This window comes from Hyperoodon ampullatus (genome assembly GCF_949752795.1).
Source record: "Hyperoodon ampullatus genome assembly, chromosome: 6".
NCBI lineage: Eukaryota > Metazoa > Chordata > Mammalia > Artiodactyla > Ziphiidae > Hyperoodon > Hyperoodon ampullatus.
In genome coordinates, this window is record NC_136919.1 from 955416 (window position 1) to 978947 (window position 23532).

The 23532-nt window shown below is 63.6% G+C and overlaps 1 protein-coding gene across 8 annotated transcripts; it reads right to left on the reverse strand.

The window, feature by feature from the left end:
• Nucleotides 1-278: 278 nt before the first annotated feature.
• On the reverse strand, nucleotides 279-22311 carry GRIN1 (glutamate ionotropic receptor NMDA type subunit 1; the record flags this gene model as incomplete). Of its 8 annotated transcripts, none has more annotated exons than XM_079706484.1 (21): nucleotides 279-347; nucleotides 2786-2896; nucleotides 4107-4252; nucleotides 4358-4467; nucleotides 4654-4815; nucleotides 5034-5191; nucleotides 5290-5438; nucleotides 5523-5635; nucleotides 5759-5877; nucleotides 5953-6117; nucleotides 6360-6487; nucleotides 6576-6717; nucleotides 9387-9470; nucleotides 9568-9712; nucleotides 10797-10971; nucleotides 11042-11163; nucleotides 14099-14199; nucleotides 14945-15007; nucleotides 17037-17213; nucleotides 19745-19879; nucleotides 22054-22311. In XM_079706484.1, 21 exons carry the CDS (start codon nucleotides 22309-22311, stop codon nucleotides 279-281), a joined length of 2832 nt encoding a protein of 943 aa, XP_079562610.1. The 8 variants fall into 8 exon arrangements, with proteins under 8 accessions (XP_079562610.1, XP_079562612.1, XP_079562614.1 ...); XM_079706483.1 differs by lacking the exon at nucleotides 279-347 and adding an exon at nucleotides 598-714; XM_079706486.1 differs by lacking the exon at nucleotides 14945-15007.
• Nucleotides 22312-23532: the final 1221 nt, after the last annotated feature.

Here is a 23532-nt window from a genome sequence, read left to right on the forward strand (position 1 = left end):
AGCCCCTCTCCCCACTGCTCAGAGACCCCAGGGCCCTGCCTCTGCCGGAGCGCCCTGCGGCCCTGCCCAGCCAGCTCAGCTCTGACCCGTCCTCAGCAGCTCTGGCCCGAGCCTCAGTCCAGCAGGGGCTGCCCGCCAGGCAGCAGGGCAGACGGACGGACGGGAGGCCCAGGGTGGGCAGTCTCTGGCAGGTGGGCTTCCCTCAGGCCTTCCCGAGCAGCAGGACCCCTCAGTGTCCTTGGCCGGGCTAACTGGGCAGGTGGGCGCCTCCGGGGGCCTCACACCACGGTGCTGACCGAGGGATCTGAGAGGTTGAGCGGGCCCGTGATATCAGTGGGATGGTACTGCTGCAAAATAGAAATACACAGACAAGGCGCCCGTTAGCCCGACACTCAGGGGGCATGCGCGGGGCCGGGACGGGTGGACCGGCCAGCCGGCCGACCGGCAGGCAGGCGGGCGCGGCCTGGGGGAGGCTGGGGGGTGCTCCTCCCCCTGACCCCGTCGTGCTCCGGGACTCTGCGTGGGCCGGGCCGCTGTCCCGTCCGTCTGTCTGTCTGTCTGCGGGGGAGGGGGGCAGAGGAGGGCGGGCAGGGCGTCTCAGCTCTCCCTATGACGGGCACACATCTGCAGCTGGCCCTCCTCCCTCTCAATAGCGCGTCGCGGCAGCACTGTGTCTTTTTGGTTTTGCAAAGCGCCGCGTCCACCCCCGGTGCTCTATAAATAAGAACCAACAATCAATACCCGCTGGCCCCGCCGGCCGCCAGGGACCCCAGCCCTGAGCGCCCAGTGCCGCCCTGGCCCAGACCAGCCACGGGACAGGGGCAGAGGATCTCAGCAGCCGGACTGACCCCACCCCTCCCGACAGAGCCCCCCACCCAGGCTTCCCTCCGAGCAGGCGCCCAGCCTGAAACGGTGGGAGCTAGGCTGCCCTCCCCCGCCCAGCCCCCAGCTTGCAGTGTCCCCAGTCACCCCTGCAGGGCAGGCCAGCCCCAGATGCCACGTGGCACCAGAGCTGGCCTGGAGGATGGTCCCTGGGGAGGCTCGGGCAGGGAGTCTGCTGGGAGCGTGTCCCTGGAAAGGCACCGTGAGGGTCTCTGAGCTGCACCTGGACCAGCTAAGGGGCCTGCATTTCTGCTCCAGGCCGGGATGGGGGGTGGGACTCAGTGACGTCCTCAGAAAATGGCCCATTTCCTGCGTGACTCTCTTGCTCCTCCTTTCAGCTGCGGGCCCCCAAAGCGCTGTCTGCTGGGTACCTTCTCGCCCCTCCCCCCGACTGCCCCACCCCTGCTCCTGTCTGATCCTCCTCTTCCTGCACCCCCTGGTGGGTGCCCTGGCTCAGGCTCCACCCACTTCCCGGGCCCGGACAGCCCCAGGCCTGTGCTCCCAGCCCCACAGACCCTCCCTCTCCCCCCACTCTGTCTGTGCTGAGCTCTGGGAAGTGGAGCAGCCAGGCCTCACAGGCCCCTCTTGGGGCGTGCTGGTGGCTTCACCTGGGACTCAGAGGGCTCTGTGCTGAGCCCTGTCTGTGTCCTGTGTCTGCCCCTCTTCCCACGCACTGGGGGTGACGGCTGCAAACCCTGCTTCCTTCCGCCTTGGAGCAGGAGACCCTGTGGGTGATGCTGCCCATGGCTTAGGGGCTCCCTGTGGACTGGAGGCCGAACCACCCCTGACCGCAGGGAGGCCGCCGGGCTGAGGGCTGTGCTGGCTCTGGGCGGCCCCCTCCTCACCTGGGGATGCTCCTAGCAAGGCTGGGTCAGTTTGGGGGGGCCTTTGGTTCGAGCGCGCACATCTGGGCCAGTGACAGGCTGCCCAAGGCAGAAGGGCAGGGAGTTTCTTGGCTCAGGTGGAAGGCCTGGCTCTGAAGGGGTGGGGGGTCAGGCGCTGAGGCACTGATCTCCGTAGAGGCCTCCCCTTCCTGAGCCTCCGTCTAGGAGCCTCAGTGCCCACGGCTTGGAGGCCACGGCTTTCAGGGCCACCTCCATCCGTTCTCAGATCCCTGGGTGCTGCCGGCACGCCTCCTGCAGGGCCCATGCTCGGCCTGGGGTGGGAGCCGCCTCCTTTGGTCCCACCCATTCCCCACCTGACGCCCCTGTGGCCAGGGGCCTGTACCAACTCCAGGCCCCAGCCGTCCACCCAGATGGAGCCAGGCCCGGCCCCCAGCCCCGGCCCACACAGAGACCACATGGAGGGAATGCAACAGGCATGGCTCTGGTGAGACACGTGAGACAGGTGTCTGGGTGGCAGGGCTGGCGGCCAGACAGATGGGCGGATGGGACATCACAGCCATCCCTCCATGGACGTCGCAGGGAGGGAGAGAGGGCGGTGGGCCTCTCTGGGAGAGGCTGGAGAAGCGGACGTAACAGAGAGGTGGTGCGGCCTCCTGACAGGTGAGGAGCCTGGGACAGGGTGGTCCAGGCTCCCGGGGCCCTGGGCACAGCCCCGAGGAGGTGAGGCTGACTGGCTGACCAACAACATGACACGGCTTCAAGATGGCGCATGGCGTCATGGCATGGGTGGGGGGCAGACTAACGCAGAGACACACGGGGAAGAGGACCCGGTGAGGGCCAGCGGGAGAAAGGACCAAGAGAGAAAGATCTAGAGAGTCAGAGAGAGAAGACCTAGTGTGCTGGGCGAGTAGAGGTGAGGGCAGAAAGGCCACGGCAGTCAGAGGTGGGAGCGGGTGGGATGGCGAGGGAGGGGGGAGGGCACGCCTGATGCACGGGACACAGACACGGAGGGGCGAGATAAGAGTCGGAGACGTGGAACTGGGCGCTCTTCCCCTTACCGTGTCTTTGGAGGACCTACGTCTCTTGAAGCTGGAAGCCAGGGTGGAGGTGATAGCCCTAAATGTGGCTTTCTTTTTAGGGTCAGGCTCTGCTCTACCACTCTTTCTATCCTAAAATGAATATGTATAAGTGATTAGACGGCTGAGGGTGGCGGCCACACCTGCCCTCGCCTGCTCCTTGGGGGCTGCTGCCCAGCCTGGCTGGCCACTCGGGCCCTCACTCCGGCCTGCCTCCCTGTGCTGGATGGACCGACCGATGGTCGGACACGCGCAGGCGGACTCTGCTCCTGCCCGGCTCTCGGGCCTGACCTCGCTCATGCTGGGGCTGGGCTCGGGGGTCCCATCTGGCTCTCTTCCTGGGAGGTCCGCCTGGCTCCCTGGCTCCGAGGTGCCCCTGGCTTAGGGGCGTCCCGAGGAGGAGGAGCCCTCCGAGCACGGGAGGAGTTGCCCCACCGGCCCCACCGGCCACTCTGACCCCCGAGGAAGCGCACCAAGAATCAGGAAGGGGCTGAGGGGCCGAAGGCAGGTGGCGAGATGCACTGGAGTGACGGAGAGACGGAGGCAGCTCCTGGGACCCTGGCCTCGGGTCTGATGGTCAGGACGGGCCCTGTGCCCGCCAGCGAGAGCAGCGGCCAGGTCCCAAGAGCAAGAGTGGGCAGATGAGAGGTGTGGGGTTCCAGCCACCCCATCGCTCCGGCCCTCCCTCTCTGCAACACCAGCTTCCTCCCAGGGCACGGGCTCCGGGGAGGTACCCAGAGAAAGAGAAGAGATGGGGCAGACCGGGGCTGGACTGTGGGGCACAAGCCCGTCCCAGGTGGGCTGTGGCCACCCCACGTGCAGCCTGTCCTCTGCTGGCGGCAAATTCCCACAGACACAGCCTGGGGTGCCAGGCAGGAGCAGCCGGCCAGTTAAGACTGGAGTTATATGGAGCACAGGACACACCAGGGCAGTGGGGAAGGGGGTCCCCAGAGGGTGCCAAGGAGGGGCGTGGGGCGGCGAGGGCAGAGTGCATCTTGGACTCACATGCTACACCCAGGTGGGTCCCTGTCTTACCCTGCCTCAGTTTGCCTTCCTATGGAATGGGCGCCGGTGGGCGACTCTGGAGACAGAGGGGCCAGGCGGACGCTTGAAGCCCGGCTTTGCAGAGGTGGCCACCTGCGGGTGGCCCCCAGCAGCGCGGCCTTGGCTGTGGCTCCCAGCTCCAGTCCTTGCCACAGGGGCTCCTGGGAGCCAGAGCCAGCGCTTCGGCCTGCGGGGATGGAGGAGGGCCGGGGCCAGGCCGAGCCGTGGGCACCAGGCCTCGGAGGGTGGCCCGCCCTACCTGCAGGTTCTTCCTCCACACGTTCACGGCTGCAAAGGCCAGCTGCATCTGCTTCCGGCGAGCGTCCTTGTGTCGCTTGTAGGCGATCTCGATGAAGATCAGGAAGATCCCAGCCACGATGCCCCCGGCCACCAGCATGAAGACCCCTGTGGGCCAAGACCCAGTGCCTCAGCTGTGGGCGGGCCAGGCAGCCGGGCCCCTGGGGAGTCCACCCCGTGTCAGCAGTGGTGTCGAGGGGCATGGGGGCCCACCTGCCATGTTCTCGAAGGTGAGGGTAGCAGGGGCGTTGCTGCGCGAATCACACTCCTGGTACCGCACCCACGTCTTGTCCAGGTCTTCCATGAAGCCGTTCTCGTGGGACCTGGGTGGGCGGGACATGTGAGCCGAGGGAGGCGGGCCCGCGGAGGAGGCCAGGCCGGCACAGGCCGGGTGGGGCGGGGCGGGGCGGGGCACGGCAGGCGGGGTGCATCTGGGGGCTGCGCCGGTGGGGGGAGGTGGTGTGCCTTGGGTGGGGCTCTTGGAGCGGGGCGGAGTGGGGCCGGCTCACTTGAGGATGGACAGGGAGACGTTCTGCTTCCAAGGACTATCCTTGCGCATGCCGATGCCAAAGCCTGAGCGGAAGAACAGCTCGCCGGTGGTCACCAGGTCGCACTTCTGCGAGGCCTCGAACTCCAGCACCGCCGAGTCCCAGATGAAGGCATGCAGCTTGCTGCGGGCAGGGGCAGGGTCACAGGGGCCCACACATTCGGGCCGCCCTGGCTCCCTTGCAATCCCTCTCGCCAGCCTGGAGACCCCCTGTCTATCCCCTTCCCGTGGTTCCCATCCAGCCTGGACACTCTGACTTTCACTGGAAAGATGGACGCCCGCACTTGTCCCGCCCAGTCCGGCGCCCCGCCCCGCCCCGCCCCGCCCCGCCCCGCCCCTCACTTGTCCCGCACGGCCTGGATGGCCTCGGCCGCGCTCTCGTAGTTGTGCTTCTCCATGTGCCGGTACATGGTGCTCAGCTCCACCTGCCGCCGGAAGTAGATGTCCACGGAGCTCTGCTTCACCGTCGCGTAGATGAACTTGTCCGAAGGATTCCTCAGCTGCAAGGTCAGAGGGCCCGGCTCGCGGCTGCTCCCCGGCCCCACCCCAGGCAGCCGCTGACCTCACGCCCCCCTCCCCCAGCCGGGCCAGGCCTCACTCGTGGGTCGTTGATGCCGGTGATGCGCTCCTCGGGCCGGTCCAGCACCAGAAAGGCCGCCAGGTTGGCAGTGTAGGAGGCCACGATGATCATGGCGAAGCCGGCCCACACCATGCCCAGGATGCGCGCCGAGAAGCTTCTGGGGGCGCCTGCGGGCAGAGGACGGTCAGCTCCCGGCGTGGGGGGGTGAGGGTTGCGGAGCAGCATGGGGCCCGGGCCGGGCGTGGCCTCACCTTCCCCGATGCCCGAGTTGAGCAGGACGCCCCAGGAGAACCACATGGCCGAGGACAGGGTTAGCGCGTCCTCCTCCTCGTCCTCGCTGTTCACTTTGAACCGGCCAAAGGGGCTGCGGGGGCGCAGAGGGCGGGCGGGAGAGGGCGGGAGAGGCAGCCCCGCCCCGCCCCTCGCCCGCCCCGCCCGCCCCGCCCGCCCCGCAGGTGGAGGTGTCCGGCCCCCGGGCCGCGCTCACCTGAAGCGGTCCAGCAGGTACAGCATCACGGCCACCACGTGCACTGACAGCCCCACCAGCAGCCAGAGCGTGCTCTGGAAGGGCTGCATGAACGAGTCCAGCGTGCTCCGGGGGATCTCCTGCGGGAGGCCGGGCCGTCAGCGCCGTCCAGGCCCTCCCAGGACCCCACCCCGCCCTGCTGCGCCCCTGCGCACCTTCTTGACCAGAATGGTCAGGCCCTGGTACTTGAAGGGTTTGGAGAACTCGATGTACTGTGCGCGCTCGTTGTTGATGGTCAGCGGTGCCACGATCATGTCTGCCTGCCCGCTCAGCAGCTCGCCCATCATCCCGTTCCACTCCTTCTTATTGCTGTTGTTCACCTGTGGGGAGACACAGCCGGTGGGGACACGGCCCCCGCGGGCGGGCCCTGCTCCCCGGACCCGACGGGCTCCCGCCCTGACCCATCTCGGGATCTCCCACTCCAGACCCCGCCTGGCTCGAAGGCCCCGCCCACCCAGGCTCCACCCAGCCTGCAGGCCCCGCCCACCCGAGACCCTGCCCTTAGCCAGGCCGGGTCCACCTGGACTGGGTCCCGCGCCGGCTCCCAGAGACCCACGCGTACCCGCTCCTGCGTGCCGAACTTGCCGTCCGCCACTAGGTGCACCTCATACGTGAAGTTCATGGTCCGCGCCAGTTTGATGAGGAGGTCGATGCAGAAGCCGTAGCAGCACTGAGGCACGGGGTGGCGTGCTGGGCGCGGGGGAGGGGCGGAAAGTGAGGGGCTCGCAGGTGCGCCGTCCCGCCCGCCCCGCGGCCCGCGCCCCAGCCCCGCACTCACGGCTGCCCGGCGACGTGTCGTTGGGCCCGGTGCAGATCACCTTCTTCACCGGATCCCCGTTCACGGTGAACTCCTCCTTGCACGTGCCGTCGCTCAGCGTGGGCTTGACATACACGAAGGGCTCCTGGTGGATCGTCACGATCTGGAGGGGAGGGCGACACCCAGCCTGGACCACCAGCCCTGGGCTGCCCTGGGGTGCTGTCCTCTTCTCAGCATCCAGACTCCCCTGGACACCCCCCCTCCCGACCCGACCCGCCCCCTGCAAATGCCCCACACTGCCCCCTCTGGAGCTTCAGGAAGTTGGTCGGCCTGCTGCCTGCAGGAGGGGCCCCAGACTACTCCCCAGTCGTGCCCAGGCCACCTCAGCGTTCAGAAGGCGCCTGGCCTCCTGAAGCACCATGCCTGCTCTTGGCCACTTTCCTTTGGGCCTTGGCTTGCACATCACTAAAGTCTGCCCTGGGCCCCTTCTCTGACCTCTCAGGGCTGAGAAACCACCTGTCCCAGCCCAGAGCCTGCCCCCTGCCCCCACCCCTGCCATGAGGACAGGGGCATGTGCACTCAGAGCCTGCACAGGTCCGGGGACCCGCAGGGATTGCCCTTGTCTGGTGTTCCAGCCTCTCCTGGCCTCAGCCTCCCCTGCAGCGGGTCTTTGTCTGATCATCTATCCTTCCTCCCTTCCTCTTCCCCGTTGATGCCGCCCTCTCTGCCGAGGCCTCTTCAATCCAGGGGCTCCTTGGGGCTCATGCTGGGGAGCTCTCTCCTCCCTGTCCTTCAGGGGCCTGAAACCTGGGGGTGCGGAGGACAGATACAGGCAAAGGGGGCTGAACCGAGCACGGCATGTGACGAGGAGTCCCAGGGGACGTGGGGTCGGTGTGAGAGGCCCCTTCTCCTCCAGAGCGGGCAGCCCCCGGCCTCAGCCTGGAGGGCAGGAGATTGGGAGCCCCTGAAGGAGCTTATTTGCCTTTAAAAGTTTCCTCGTCGTTTTCTATTGTGCGAGTAACATGCTCGTGCTTTTAAAAAATCAGTGAGAGGACTTCCCTGGTGGTCCAGTGGCTGAGTCCACACTCCCAATGCAGGGGGCCCGGGTTCGATCCCTGGTCAGGGAACTGGATCCCACATGCTGCAACTAAGAGTTCACATGCCACAACTAAAGATCCCGCACACCACAACGAAGATCCTGCATGCTGCAACTAAAAAAAAAAAAAAATCCCACATGCTGCAACTAAAGATTCCGCATGCTGTAATGATCCCTCGTGCCGCAACTAAGACCCGGCGCAGCCAAATAAATAAATAAATATTTTTTAAAAAAATCAGTGAGATGGGAGGGATAAATTGGGAGACTGGGATTGACATATATACACTACTATATATAAAATAGATAACTAATAAGAACCTACTGTATAGCACAGGGAAATCTACTCAATAACCTGTAATGACCTGTATATGGGAATAGAATCTAAAAAAGAGTGGATATATGTATATGTATAACTGATTCACTTTGCTGTACAGAAGAAACTAACACAACATTGTAAATCAACTATCCTCCAATATAAATTAATTAAAAAATAAACAATTTAGTGTCCAAAAAATCAGTGAGACAGGGCTTCCCTGGTGGCACAGTGGTTGAGAGTCCGCCTGCCGATGCAGGGGACACGGGTTCGTGTCCCGGTCCAGGAAGGTCTCACATGCCGCGGAGCGGCTGGGCCCGTGAGCCATGGCCGCTGAGCCTGCACGTCCGGAGCACAGCTCCGCAACGGGAGAGGCCACAGCAGTGAGAGACCCGCGTACCGCAAAAAAAAAAAAAAAAAAAAAAAAAATCAGTGAGACAAAAAAAAGTTGTAAAAAGCCATCTGGCTTTCGAAGCCTGTGTGGGACCATCTGGCTGACTGTTTTGGCTGCTTTACACTCAGACTTTTCAATACCAGGTGTCTTTCCTGAGCGTTGGCTTTGGGAAAGTCCACTCTGCCCCTTGAGAGGGGTGGTGACCTGTGGGCAGGTGCTGACAAAGGGGTCCAGGTGAGAGGCCATGGGGGAGCTAGCTCAGAAAGCAGACAAGGTTGAGAGACATTTGAGGACCTGGGGGTGGGGGGGGACACTGGGAGAAGCACAGTGCTTGAAGGTCCTTGCCTTTTGTGAGCTCAGGTACCAGCCCGGTGCTGGTGTGGGTCAGTGTGGGAGGGATGCTGGGGAGGGCACCCTGGGATGAGTCCAAAGGAGCATGGAAGAGTCAGGCCAAGGAAGAGAAGCTGTGAGGGATGAGGCCAACTGGGGAAGGGGGCTCCCAGAGGCCCAGGGAATCACGGAGGGGATGGCCGGCCATAGGGAATGCTGTAGGGAGAGCGGGCTCAGAAGGGCAGTGAGACCGAGTCACGGCAGGAGGCCAGGAAGGCTAAGCGTGGGGGCTTGGCTAGGACCACTTGGAGGTGTGATGAAGAGTATGGGGGCGTCATCTCCAGGACTCAGGGCAGAGAGCGCTGAAGCTGAAGTCCACCCACCTGTTCCCCTGTCCCCGATCGGCTCATCCCCAGGGGAGTCCTGACCCACATGACTTCCCCAGATTTAAGTGGAGTTGGGTCAGAAGGGGTGCTGGGGAGAGCCCATGAGACGGGGGGCCGGCGGCTTCCCTCCTCCCTCCACCCACTCTCCCTGCTGCCTCTGCAGTGCCAGGTGTGTGCAATGGCAGCGGGTGCTGGTCCCGTCCCCACTTCCTTTAGTCACTTTCATTGACCTCACTGTCCCCTCCTCTGCACCTGAGGGGCGGGATGGAGTACACCGTGTGTGGGGGCTAGGGCAGGGTGGCGGGTCCCCCACCTTCAGCCTGGTGGACATCTGGTAACCTCGGGGCTTCTCTGTCTCTCCGCCTGGCCAGATGATCTTCCTGTCGTTGGGAATAACCTGGGGGTGGGAGTATGAGATGGAGGGTGGCCACGCAGGGGTCTCGGCCCCAGGACCCTAAGGCCCCAGCCCCCACCCCCTCATGACCCCCACCTACGTGGGTGCCGTTGTAGATGCCCACTTGCACCAGCTTGCGGTTCTGCAGGTTCATGATGCTGTAGTTGGCGAACTTCCGGTCCCCATCCTCGTTGAATTCCACGCGGCCGGTCACGCCGTCTGCGTACTTGGAAGACATGAGCACTCTGGAGGGGGGCGGTGCGGGTTAGAACGATCAGGGCTGCAGTTAGCCCCGCCCACTGTGAGTCAGGTGGACGGCACAGCTACGTCAGTCGAGCAGCTTCTGGCCTCTAGACCCTGTTTTGAGGGCTTTCTGTGGGTTGGGGTGTTTGACTCTCAGAGCAGCTGTCCTAGCTTTACAGATGAGCAGGCAGAAGCCCAGGGAGGAGCAGTGGGCGGTTCACCAGCCAGTGGCGGGGAAGCACTCTTCCTGAGTGTGCACGCCTGTGTGTGTGTGGGGGGGGGGGGGTGTGTCTACTGGGCCATATATGTGTGCACACAAGATCTTTGTGTAGGGTGCAACCCTGTGCATGTACTTGTGGCACGTGTGATGTGCCATGTGCCTCTCTGAACCTGTGTACACACGCATGTGCCCATGTGCACATATGCTGCCTGTATCTGCAGCTGTGTGTGTGCTCCTGTCGTGGGCCCCGTGGACCATGGCTCTGCACAAGCTACTTGGGGGTGGCGGTGCTGGTGTCGGGCTGGGCCTCCCCCACACTAGTGCCATGGTGTCCAGGGTTCTCTGAGTTAACTCCTGCCCTGCTGTGGCCATCCACTTGGGTCTCCGGCCAACCCTGGCTGTCTACAGGCTTGGGTGCCATACCTGGATTCCTTGTCTGACCTCCTGGGCCCGTGGACTCTCCCAGTCCCCACCTGAGGCAAGATCCTCCTCCCCAGGGCTGTTAGCCATCCTGGGGAGTGGGGTGGGGTCTCAGGGTGGGCAGCAGTGTTAAAAGGTGGGGGCAGGAGAAATGGAAGCAGCCGTGACTTCAGTGACATCCGAGTGTTGGAAATGGGGCAGATGATTATCAGCGTGGAGATGGAGGTGAGGGTGGAGCGGGGGGGATACAGGAGAAAACTGGGGAAGGTGGCGGTATCCATAGGATACAGCAGGCTGGGCTGGACCACCCTGTGAAGAGCGACTGTTCCCAACGCCGCAACGGTGGCCCGCCCACTTTAGGAGATCAGCCCGCTCAGCTAGGAAGAGGGGCCCCGCCCACCTCAGATGAGTGGTCACGCCCATCTTAGACGAGCGGCCCCGCCCACCTCTTGAAGAGCGGCCCGGTCTTCCAGATGTTGGTGTTGCCCACGCAGCCCCGCGGTGGGTCGGTGATGTTTTCCTTCTCGAGAAGCTCGTGCACGGCCTGGGCCACCACCCCCACGGCATCGCTGATGTGGGCCGACTCGTTTTTGCCGTTGATGAGCTGCAGCCCGATGATGCCTGGGGCAAGCGTTGGCTTAGAGCCCGTGGGGGACCCCTGCCCACCGGGACCCTGGAGCCCAGCACTCACCGTCCGGGGCGTAGCGCAGGGCGTTCCCCGAGATCTCACGCTCCCCCACCAGCCACACGTACCCCGAGCCTGTCATGTTCAGCATCGCGGCTGCGCGGTACACGGTGGCAGCGTCGTCCTCGCTGTGGGGCAGAGAGGGTGAGGGGCCAGGATTCCAGCCCTCCCCACCCGCGGCCGGCGGCGGCGGCTCCACATTCCCAGGGCCTCCTCCGCAGCGTGGCCTACCCACGTGGCCTCTTCCCCAACCCTGCCTCCCCCAAGGGAGGTCTGGAGACACTGCAGAGATGGGGTGCAGCCGCCACCCCAAGCCTGCACCGCACCTGGGCCAGGAGACCCCCACAGGAGCGAGCGGGTGGGCCCAGACCCCCTGAGCTTCCCAACATCTCTTGCTGGCCCGCTGCCCTTGGTGGGCAGGGTTTGGGTGACATGGGATGGTGATGGATCCTTACTGGCTGATGACTCATTCACCAGGTACCAGGCGCTATTCTGAATGCTTTTCATGGACCATCTTATTTAATTCTCACAACCTCCCTGTGAGATGGGCAGAAGCACTACCCCTGTGTCAGGAGGGGAAACTGTGGCACCCAGGGCACACAAGTGGTAAGTGACAGAGTCGAGTCTGTGCCTGGACTGTCCACCCCTGAGCCCGTGCTCCTGCAACTTCCTGGACAAGCCCTACCCCTCTGGTGCTCCATGCCTAAGCTTGTGAACTGAGGGGCTGGGGGCCTTCTGGTTGGTCAGATGCTTCTGGGACCGAGACCCAGGGAGCTGCCCTGAGCATCACAGCAGAAGCCACCGGAGAGAGATGAGGGCACCTGCTCTCCCTTCTGGAGTCTGCACAAGCAGCTGTGTCCTCTCTGCCACCCAGGGCTGGGGCCCCTGGCAGGACACAGCACAGGCCTCGCCTTGCAGGTACGCATGGTCCTGAGTTTTTGGCGCGTCCTTACAAGTGAGCCTCTGTGGACCTGGTCCCCTAGGGCTGGGCTCCCTCTGGTCAGGACAAGGACCCTGGGCCTGGTGGAGCTCCCACCCTCTGTCCCCTGTTGGGCCGAACTTGGTCCCAGATGGGCCTGGACCACGACAGACACTTTACTTCTCTAATGCATGGGCATCGGGGTACAAAGAGGTTGGGGAGATTGTCCGAGTGCTGGGTTATCTTCCCAATGGCTGAGCTTGGAAACTAAGATGGCCCTAGGTTCCCTAAGAGGCCTGCCCCCAAGTTTCTCAAGGAAGAAATGCAAATCTACCGTGTTTGCTCTAAATGAGAACGCTACTGTTGGATGAAAGCAATACAAACTAGAGGCACTTCAGGCAACATCCAGCCAAAATCGCCAGCAACACCAATTCGTGCGTGTCAGGGCACGGTGTGCCCCTGTCAGTGGTGCCCACAAAGCCTGGTGGAGAGACCTGTCTGCTTGACACCATCCAGGTCTGTGAGGTTGGCCTTGGTGGGATGAGCACACACCTATGCTTGTGTCCGTGTAAACTGATATCTTCAGTAAAGCAGTTGCAGGCAAAAGCCTGATCGACCCGTCAAACTGTTTTATGGAAATAACTGATCCCAGTAGAGATAACTTCAGGAGGATTATTTTTAAAAGTTCTGGAAATAAATTAGAAACTCTGAAGCACTCTGTAGAAAACTGGTCAAAAATTAAGATTGGCTCAATGGGGTCTCTCCACAAAACGCTCTCATCAGCCCTCGTGAGGGAAGCCAGAATGTATCAGGTTGGGGGGCCAGGGTGAAGAAGACCTGCGTCTGCCCTGCCCGGTGGACCGCCGGCTTCCCCGGGCTCTGGGAGCTGAGCGCGCTGGGCGGGCGGGTCCCCCTGTGTGGTGGGACTCTGGCCTCTCTTGTCCGAGGAGCCCCGGGTGTGAGGGGAGCGGTCCCTTCCCGCCTGACAATCCAGAGGCCTTGCGTGGATTCAAGAGGTGGGCATGTGGTTGACAGGTGCTGTGCCTTTGTGAACAGTAAGTATTGCTACATGTGTGGGGTTCGTGCACGTATGTAGTATGTGGTGTGTATGTGGCGTATGTACCTATGCACGAGAGCACTGTGCACTGTGTGTCGGTGCGGAGCACGTACATGTGTGGTGTGTCTGCACGTGTATCTAGGTGAGCATATGTCTGTGTGTGTTATATGTAGCAGCGTGCCCGTGTATGCATATGAATGTCCTGTGTGCACGTGTGTGTGGTGTGTATATGGCACATGCATGTGTACAGGAGGGCATGGAAGCATGTTGCGTGCACATGTGTGTATACGGCATGTGCATGTGTAGTCAGTATGTGGGCGGTGCGTGTTCGTGTGTATGCGTGTGAGTGCCTGTGCTGGTGTGCATGAGTGGAGGGCGGTGGGCGTTAGTGCCCGCTAATGCCTTCCAGCCCGAGGAGCCCTTGCTGGTCCCACCCTGCCCTCTGCCCAAGGACGGGGGGCACCTGGCTCTGTGCCAAAGGTCTGCTGCCTGAATGTGCAAACGAACACCTGCCCTGCTACTCAGGGTATTGCTGGCTCCCGCTGGCCGGCTGCAGGGTGACCCCCGCCATTTTTCTCCACTCTGCTGGAGCCTGCAGAGCTTCTGGGACAGGCAGACAGTGGGGCGGGTCTTCCCAGGCTGTCCCATGTATGTCCCATGAGGCAGGGCTCTTCCTTTTCCTATTCCTGGTGGCCTGGCCTTTCCCTTCCCGGGAGGACACAGATTTTTACTGGGGGCTCAGCCCCAGGGTTACGGTGGGGACCAGGCCCGTCCAGCAGCAGCCTGATTTTGGGTTCCCTCTCGTGCTGCCTAGTCCAACTGCTCCAACCCTTCAGCCCTGGGACCCCGGCCCTGTCCCTGCTGTGGGCCTCCCCCGCAGGCTCCCACGCAGACCCCACGTCACGTCCCCAGGCCCTCTCCCTGGCCCGGTTCCCAGGGCCCCGCGTCGCCCCATCTATCGCCTGGGCCGCGTGTGCCTTCCTGAGGGCAGGGCCTAACCCCTCTCCCACGCCCGAGGCCCAGTGTACGCGTGCGAGGGGACCGTCCTGGGCGAGGACGCCAAAGCCCACGTTCAGCCTGGCCTCACCTCGCAGAGAGGACGATGACCCGCGCCTCCAGCTCCCGCGCCTCCATCAGCAGCGCCGTCACGTTCTTGGTCCCCGGGTCGAACTGCAGCACCTTCTCGGCCTGCGGTGTGAGCGGGAGCGTTAGCAGGCGGCCGGGGCGGGGGATGCAGCGCCTCAGGGGCCAGAGTTGAGCCGCAGCCGCTAGGAACCCTGAGGCAGCTCCGCTAGGGCCGCCTCGGCCTGCGCCGGCCACCTGCACTGCCACCTGCCTTCCAGGCTCCTCGCCCGGCCGGCCTCGCTCGTCCTTTCTTCAGCCTGCTCGCTCTCTGCGCTCCGCGTCTCTCTCCACCTCTCACTCCTGGCCTCACTTTTGCACTGAGCATGCAAGCTGAAGTGGACCGAGACTCAGAAAGAGGCGTGCAGCGGACAGGAAACAGAAAAGAGTTTTGGAATGCAATCGGGAGCGGAGGCTGGGCCGCCTTTTCCAAAACCACGGGAGGTCGTCTGGGGCCTGGTCCACAGGCCCTGCAGGAGCAGCCCGGACCGCAGGCAGGTCAGGCGGGCAGGCGGGCTCCCTCCTGGGCTCCACGAGGAAACCCTGGGGTGCCCGGAGATTCGCATGCACTTCCCGGAGAGCAGCTCCTCCTGCGGCCGTGCCTGCCCCTCGGCCCGGCGGGCGGGCTGCGGGGCCCCGGGCGGCCGGCACCTGCCCTCTCCTGCCTACGCTGCCTGCTCTCGACCTCACTCTCCTCATTGCTCGGGCCTGCGGCGCGGCGCAGCTGGGCCCACGGTAGCCCTAGCGGCCGAGGCGCCGGAGGCCGGGGCTCCCTAGTCGGTGGGTGGCGTGCACGTCCATGCATATATACCTTGGGTCCGCGCTTGTTGTCATAGGACAGTTGGTCGAGGTTTTCATAGTTCCTTTTTTTACTCTGATGAATAATGTGCACAGAGAAAATATGCAGACACAGAAGAAGATTATAAACGGTTGAAAATGACGGCGCTAAAGCAATCACACCACCTCCTCGGCACGTCTGCAGACGGGCACGTACCTGGAGCTCGCAAACACCTAGGCCCGGGGTGGGGCTGGGGGCCAGGGAGGTGCTGGGGGATGAGGGGGCGTGGGGGCCACCGAGGCTCCCTGCCATGGAGCTGAGCTCTTGGAAACGGTCACGTTTGGGAGAAAGGGAGGTCCTGTCTGCGTCCAAGCCAAACGCGTCCCTTTGGGGTCCCATCCACCCGCACCCCGCCAGGCACCTGCTATGTGGTGCCAGCAGCACCCACCCCAGCCCTGTCAGTCCTGAATGGGTGATGTCCCCTCCCCCAGCCCTGCCCCTATTCCCCACCCCTCCCAGCACCCCCTTCTGCCTCTCTTAGAGGTCCAGCTGCTCTGCCCTCGCTGACTGGTGTGTGATGGGCGCGCCTGTCAGCCCACGTGTGCGCTGCAGAGCAGCTGTGACAGGAGTTCGTGAGCACGTGTGCGTCTGTGGGCGTCTGCATGGCAGCTGATCCTACATTAGTCTGTGGTGGGTGGGAGTGAGGGCCAGTGCTGTCTGAGCATACGTGTGTGCACGCGTGTGAGTGTGTGAGCCCCCGGGCCGTGGAGGTGTGGAGGGTGCCTGCGAGCCTGTGGCAGGAGTAGTAGAGTGTGAGTGGATTGTCTTGGGAACGGCCGTGTGTGCTTGTGAGAGGGAGCACGTGTGGCTGGGCGTGCAGGGGGGTGCGTGCGTATGCACTGGGCATGCGTGCAGCCACAGGTGGGCACGCCAGGAGGTGACCTGCTTGCCTGGTGCTGGGTGCTGTCTCAGGGGGGTGGGGCCCTGCGGTCCTGGTAGCCAGCCCTCCCTCCCAGACTCAGCCAGTCCCCCCCAGCAGGACCCCAGGACCCTCTGGGTCTGCCCTCTGGTTCACCCCCAGCTGGGCCCTCTCTTCCCTTCGGGGCCTATGGCACCCTGGGGGACCCGGGTTGGCACTCAGCTTATTGAAGCCAACTCTGACTTTGCACACCGCACATGCTCCCCGCCGCCCCTTGGTCTGGCCTCCCGGGGCCCTCCCCAGCCTGGGCCTCCCTCCCTCTCTGCCCAGCTTGGCCTCCACCCAACCCCGGGGGGCCTTGGCCCAGGTGCTGAGCGCCCAGGGCTCCAGGCTGGGTGAAGGCGTGACCCCGGGCCTCCTCTGGTGAGCACCAGCTCCTCCTCAGGCTGGCAGTGGGGATGGGTGGGGGTGGGGTGGGGGTCGCCTGGACCCCCAGAAACGCCACTCTGGCCTCTCCACAGCCCACACGTGGGTGCCGGGCTGGGGTGGAATGTTCAGTTGGAGCCAGGCGTCTACTCGATCCCCAGGAGTCCAGAGCCCAGCCCCCATGGTGGGGGGGTGAGGAGAGGAAGGGCGCGGGGTTCCGTGGGGAGAGTAGGGGGGCACGAAGAGGGGCAGGGCCCAGGCTGGGCTTGGGGGTGGCAGATGTCCGTGGGTGGGGCTTTGGGGAGGGTGATGGGGAGCTGTGAGGTGAGGGGCTGCGGCGGGGGTGAGGCCGGCACGAGGACAGGGCACGGGTCACAGCAGAGAAGGAACCGGGTCCTTTGTGGAGGGGACACGGTGAGTGGTGCCACCGCACTGAGGGGGCACCCTAGGGAATTTTGAGCCTAGGGCCTGTGTGGGCTGGGAAGCGCGCTGCGGGGGGGGGAGGAGGGGACGGGAGGGGGGAGGAGAGCGGGGGCGGGGCGGGGTGTTTGCGGAGCTCCAGGTGGTCCTGTCCTCGCCCCGCAGGGACTGACACGAAGGAGATTTCGACTAATGGCAAAAGCGAGTGAAATGAGCCGAGGACAGGCTGGGGCGGGCGCTCGCCAGACGCACTGGTGCTGACCATGCACGATGAAAAGAGAAGGGTGTTCACACGGGCCACAGACACAGCGGCGGCTCGCCGGCTCCGCTCCGCTCGGGACACCCCGGTCCGGGCCTCACCTTGGACTCGCGCTCCTCCAGCAGTGTCTCCAGGCGCTTCTGCGCCGCCCGGCCCTCGTGGTCGTCGCTGACCAGGAGGATGATGTGGTTCCAGCTGTAGACGCGCATCATCTCGAACCAGACGCTCGACTGGTGGGAGTAGGGCGGCACGGTGCGCAGGAAGCTCAGGTGGATGCTCTGCGGGGGACAGGGTGGCTGAGGACGCGGGCCGGAATCTCCGCCAGGGGGCGCGCGCGCGCGCGCGGGCCGGACGCTCCCCCTCGCTGCTTCCAGACCCCGGAGCCCGGGGACCCCGCCTCCCTCACTCCTCCCTTCCCACCGCTGGCTTCTCTCCCCACCCCACATCATCTAATCTGAGAGCCGGAGGATCGGTTTGCCCAGCAGCACCCTGACTGAGACGGGGTGGGGGCGTCTGTGGAATTGTTCCTGGGGTCGTTCCCCTCCTCCCCTGCAGCCACCGCTGCTGAGCTACTTGAGATCAGAAACTTCTTGCTGGCGTGCAGCATCTCAAAGTTCCCCACTGGGTCCTTCCCAAATCCACATAACCAGTATTTAGAGGAAGTCTTCACTCTTGGGGCGAAATACTCCATCTCTTCACCAAGGCCAGGGGTTGTTGCTTGCTGACCTCGCCTTGCTTCTCTAAGTGCACTGCCAGGGAGGGGACGGAGCAGGACCCTCCCGCCTCAGCACAGGGCCTTTGAGGCTGCCCAGGGAGCAGTGTTCCTGGGGACCCCCACCGATCCTGGGGTCCTCTGAGCCCTCCAGATCCTTCTTTCACCTGCTCCCTCTTTGTGCCTTGGAATCAGAGTGCAAGAATGCCCCTTTGCCTCTGTCTGTCATCCAGCAGGTGACATGGCTGCAAGGGGGCTGTGGTTGGGGTCCTGGACTAGCCCTGACCCAGGCCCTTCTGGTCCACGTGTTGGGCACAGATGGTCTGTGGGTTGTACCAGGAGTGGGGTCAAGGTGGAGCTCTAAGATTTGGTTGCAGGTTTGCCCTCATGCTGGGCTTCAATCCGGATCTGGGGCGGGGACACGTTATGGGCTGGTGTCCTGCTCTGGGAGAGGGCTCCCCCCACCCCGGTCTCTCCTGTGCTCCACCGCCTGGTCTCCTCAGTAGAGGCATTGTTCTCCCATTTGCATGTGAGGGGCCTAGTGCCCAGAGAGGTAAAGGAGGCTGGAAGGCCTGAGAGGGGGCGCCCTCCACTTCTCACAGCTGAGGGTTAAGTGCCTCTGAGCAGCTTGGGTGCCTCTGCTGTGTGCTGGGGTTTCCAGAGCCTCAGGAACGGGTGGCCGTCCTGGCCTCCACTGGCCTCCTCCCTTGTGGGCCGTCCCAGAGGACCGCTCACTCTGGCCTCGCTTTCCTATCGCCTCCAGGAGGACCCCTCCCTGACCTCCCCAGACACCCTGGGCCCGGCTGAGATGGCCTCCGTGCCTTAGGCAGCGTTATCCAGGACCCGGGGCTCCCGGCAGGACGGATTTGGAGAAGATGGGGAGAGCTGGGAAGCCCCCAACAGCCCAGCCCTCTGGCCGCTCAGCTAAGGCACCAAGCTGGAGTCCCCTGCCGAGCAGCCCCTCCGGGCCTGTCTGCAGGTGACACCAGGCCTGGAGGGAGATGTGGAGGAGGCTGCCCCCCCCAGCCTCTTAGTGGCCAGTTTGCCTCCCCAGCTGACCAGTCCTCCCAGAGCCGTGGGCAGACACTGCGGGAGGGCTGGGCAAACTAGTGCAAGGTCCCGGCTGCTATGGGGGTGAGTTTCCTGCCAAACCGACTTGGTGACCTCTAGACTCTCCCAGTTGCTGCTCCACGACTGGGCGACTCCAGCCAGACCCCCAGCCCATGGGCCACGATACAGCCCTGAGGCCCGAAACCCCCAGGCCAGCCTCCCCAGCCACGAGCTGCCTCCTCTGTTCACCTGGAAACCTCTTCCAGCTGCGCCCTCTAGCGGGAGGTGCCGGTAACTACACCCTCACTGCCACCTGGTGTCCCAGCCACTTCTAGGCTTTTCCTCCTCCTGGCGCCCCTTCCTCCAAAGTGCCCCGTCCCGCTGTCCAGGAAGCTGCCCTGTCTGCCTCTTCTTCTGGCCCACGACGGCCTCTGCTGCTTCCCAGGGCTTGCTATTGGCGCCCGTCACCTGTCAGTGGGCCGTGTGCCCAAGTGTGCATGGGCATGTGTGTCAGTGTGTGAGTGTGGGCCCATCTGAGTGTGTGATAGAGCGTGAGTGTGGGGAGTGAACACGTTAGTTATGTGTGTGCACATGAGCATGAATGTTTGAGTGGGTGATGGTGTGAGTATGCGTGTGAACGTCAGTGTGTGCGTAAGAGCATGTGAGTGTCCCTGTGCATGTGTGTGACTGTGTGTGTGTAGGTGTGAGTGTATGGATTTGTTAGTGAGTCTGTGTGAGTCTGTGTGACTGTGAGTTTGTGTGGTGTGTACTGGTGTGCCTGTGTGTGGGTGAGTTTGCGTGTCTCTGTGAGACTGTGAGTGTGTTCCGGTGTGAGCTGTGAGCGTGCCTCAGTGTATCACCCTGTTGCACCTGGAGCTCAGAGCCCATGGTTTGAGCCCCTCTGCCTGTGCCCCCCATCCTGGCAAAGCACCTGCCCCCCACTCTCTCCCCCAGCAGCTGCTGGCGGCTCTGGGCTGCAGGAGCGAGCCACCGGGTCTGAACACGGGAGCAGAACTGGCTGGGTGCCCGTCCAGCGGTCAGGCTCACCTTGTCTGAGTAGATGGACATGCGGGTGGTCAGCCCCAGGACGGGGATGCGGTAGAAGCCAGCTGTGTAGGAGACGGGGGTGGGAGTGAAGTGGTCGTTGGGGGTAGGTGGGTGGCTAACTAGGATGGCGTAGACCTGTGGACACAGGGGACAGGGTCAGCTCGAGTGGGGAGCGGGGGACACTGCCCTGGAGCTGGCTGTCCAGCAGCAGCAGAGGCTGAACGCAGAAGCGGGGGGCGGGTAGTGTCGGGGGGACACCACCTGTGCTCACACAGCCCCTGGAGTGCAGGCCACCCAGCAGGGGGGACCAGACCCCAGTCCCACCTTCTGAGTGTAAGTGAATCATAGGGATGAGGCAGAGGCCGAGCAAGACTCCTGGGACCAAGAAGACACACAGGGAGATGACAGGCCCCTCCCCCCAGCCCCTGTCCAGGGCCTCCCCTCTCGCCCCTCCCCCTGGGGGGCTGCCCTGAGCTGTGTGGTGAGACCCTGAGAGGGAGGACGAAGGCCAGTCCTTGGCGTGTCCTGGGACCGTACATGCTGCCCCGGCGTGGGCTGGGGAGAGCCACACCAAGCCCCACGCTGACCCTCATCCTGGGTCAGAGATGGACGGAGGCCAGCGCTCCAGAGATGGAGGGCAACTCCGGAAGGTGCATCGGACATCACAGACTGAGTATTAGCGGGAGAAGCTGGGCAAGGAGCTGCCTAGAGGCCTGGGGCCCCCTGCTGGTGTCTTCCAGGGGCAGGCTGAGCCCCGCTCGGTTTGAACAAGACCCAGTGCTGACCTGGGCACTGACCACATCCTCAAGGAAACCTGGCCTTCCTGCCTGGACCAGTGGCTCTGCCCCCGAGGCAGGGGGACGGGGCAGATGGCTTGGCAGTTCCGTGCTGCCCTCACATTAGAAGGACCTGTCAGTCCCAATTCTGCCTTCCCACCTCTGAGCTACAGGACCACCTGCTTTTGCAAACGGGGCGGGGGGTGCGCTGGCCCACGTGGTGGTGGCGATGGCTGCCGTGCCGGCACCTGGCCCACAGCGTGTGACAGTAAGTGACAGCTGCTGCTGTCACCTTTGCTCCTGGCACTGGCTATTCCCTGGGAGAACAGTGCCCACAAACAGCAAAACTGTAAGTTGGAGGAGGGATCCCCAGAAAGCACCATACCTCTTCTCCCTCCTTTTCCCCGCACAGTCTGCACCCAGAGGGGCCTGGTCAGTGTTTGCCTGAGCGTGTGTGTGCATGCGTGTGACCATGCAGGTGCTCACAAGTGTGTGCTGGGTATGTGTGTGTATACTGCATGCCCCAAAATATCTGTATGTGTATGTGCATGTATGATTGAGTTTGTGTGAGCACGCGTGTTTGCATGTGTGGCACAGGAATGTGTGTGCTCGTGGATATGGATGGGGGTCGGCTGTGTGTGAATCAGCGTGTGCAATTGACTGTGCAATTACGATGTGCATGAAGAGGTGCTAGTTTAAGTCTATGCATCTCTGTGCACAAACGTGGATAAATAAATGTGCGCACATGTGAGCGTGTGTGTCCATGGATGTGGCGTGCCTGTCAGGTGAGTGTGTGAGCAGCACTTGGACCGGTGTCGGTCCCGCCTGTTACATAAAAGGCTGCATTGCAGTGATCCCGAGGCCTCATTGGGATTCAGCAGGCAGCGCAGCCCGGGGGCGGACAGCTCTGACAGGCAAAATCCGGGAGTCGTGTCCTCCCCCACAGCGCTGGCAGCCAGTGGCTGCCATGCTCTGCCCTGATACCTCTCACATACGCAGTCCCCGTTCCCACCCTGGAGAACACCCTGCTTCAACACCTGGGCCATTTCCCATCTCAGGCAGACCTGTGGATGGGGGAAGGGGAGGGAGGAAGGGAAGGAGATCTCCAAGCAGGAACAAAGATGGCCCCAGGCCCCATCCAGTTTAAAGCCCTGCAGTCCTGCATGTGGCTGGGACAGGCACCTCTCAGGCAGGCCTGGAATGCCCGCCCCGACCCTGACACACAGTGACCAAACAAACGGCCACATGTCTGCACACACCAGTCTGGACCTCGAGACCTGGAAACCCTGTGAGGACAAGCCCCGGTGGCAGGTGATTGATCTGGGGCTAAGATGGGGAACCGGCCGACACTGGTGTTTAGCTGCTAGTGAGACCAGCCCCCTGGGTCCTCTCTCAAGGGGAGGGAGAGGGCTAGGAAAGGATGGAATGAAACTGGGACGGGGGAGGGATGGCGGGTGAGGGAGGGAGGGTGGTGGGGAGGCGGCGGGGGCGGGGCAGGAGCCGGCGCAGCGTGAGCCCTGGGGGCGCTGGCACCTGGCTGGAGATGAGGTCTTCGCACACCGACAGGGCCATCTGGATGGCGTTGGGCTTGTGGGTGACGGAGGTGGCGTTGAGCTGGATCTTCCAGGAGCCGAGCCGCTTGTTGGCCTGGCTCACAGCTTCGCGGAACATCTGCTCGTGCTTCCGCGTGCTCAGCACCGCGCCGATGTTGACGATCTTGGGGTCGCAGGCGGCGCGGGCGAAGGAGCAGGAGAAAAGCAGGGCGAGTGTCAGCAGGCGCATGGTGCTCATGGGCTCCGGGCGGCGCCCTGGCTCTGGGCAGCGCGAACGCGGGGCCCTCGGCGCATCCCCAGAGGGACGCCCCGGCCGTCCTGCGCGCGCCCGATCCCGCGGGCTGAGGGCGCCACGTCTCCCCCGGGAGCCTTAGTCCTGGGACGTCTGCACCGAGCAGGTGGCACCGAGCCTTCGGCCGGCCGGGCGGTCCCGGGTGCGCGTGGGTTCCGGGCGCTCCGTTCCAGGCGGCTGGCGCTGTCCGCGGTGCTGAAGCGGGTCTCGGCGCCGCTCCGGGTGCCCCGCGCCGAAAGGACCCGGCGGCGGCAGCTCCTCTGCGGGCTTCGCTTGTCCCGGTGCCGACGCTGCGGCGGCTGCGGCGACTGCGGAGCGCCGAGCGGGACCAACGTCTCCTACCCCTCCCGCCGCCCCCGCTTTCCAACACGGAGCCGGAGCGGGGGCGCCTCCCGCGCCAGAGTGTGCGCCTGCGTTCGTGCCAGCGTTTCTCAGAGCGCGCGCGAGCGGGGGACGCCTGTGTGCGCGTGTGTGCGCGCGTGTGTTCAGGGGTCGCTAAGACAGTGACCTGGGCTGTCTCAAACCTGCAGGGAGCCGAGTTTGGAGAGGTTAGAGGGGTCCGTGTCACTGCGTGCAGCCTTGCGTGTCCTTTAGCACGACCGAAGGTGTCGTGCCAGTTTGTGTGTGTGCGCACACGCGCGTGCACGAGTCCTCACCCACAGTCAGTGATATTTCAGGGCCTGACTCTGCCGGCTGGAAACCAAGGCGTGTGGAGAGGCCCTAAACCATGCCTCTGAGAGAGGGACGGTGGCAACCTCTTCTCCAGAAGGCTCAAAAATGGGGGAGAGACCTCATCTGCCTGGCCCTGTGACTTGGACTCCCCCCAGAGGGTTAAAAAGAATAGAAGGGGTGACAGTGGCCGCCCCTTGTTGAGCTGGATCTTCCAGGAGAGTCTGAGGGTCTGAACCAAACCAGCTGTGGAGAGACCACGGTCAGAGGGAGTCGTCTCTGCAGCAGATGGGACTAAGGTTAGACATCAGGTAGCACTTGCTGATGCCGGGATAGAAGTGCCATACACATCCCCCGTTTCCACTCTCCTCCCCTTTGCAGCCCCTCTCCTAACTCACTCCCAGCACCCCCTCCTGCCCCTTCCAGAAGCTCCTTGTCCTCTGGTCCTTGTGATCCCAATTCTTTGTCCTCACCGTCCCCCCCACGCAGTGTGCTTCC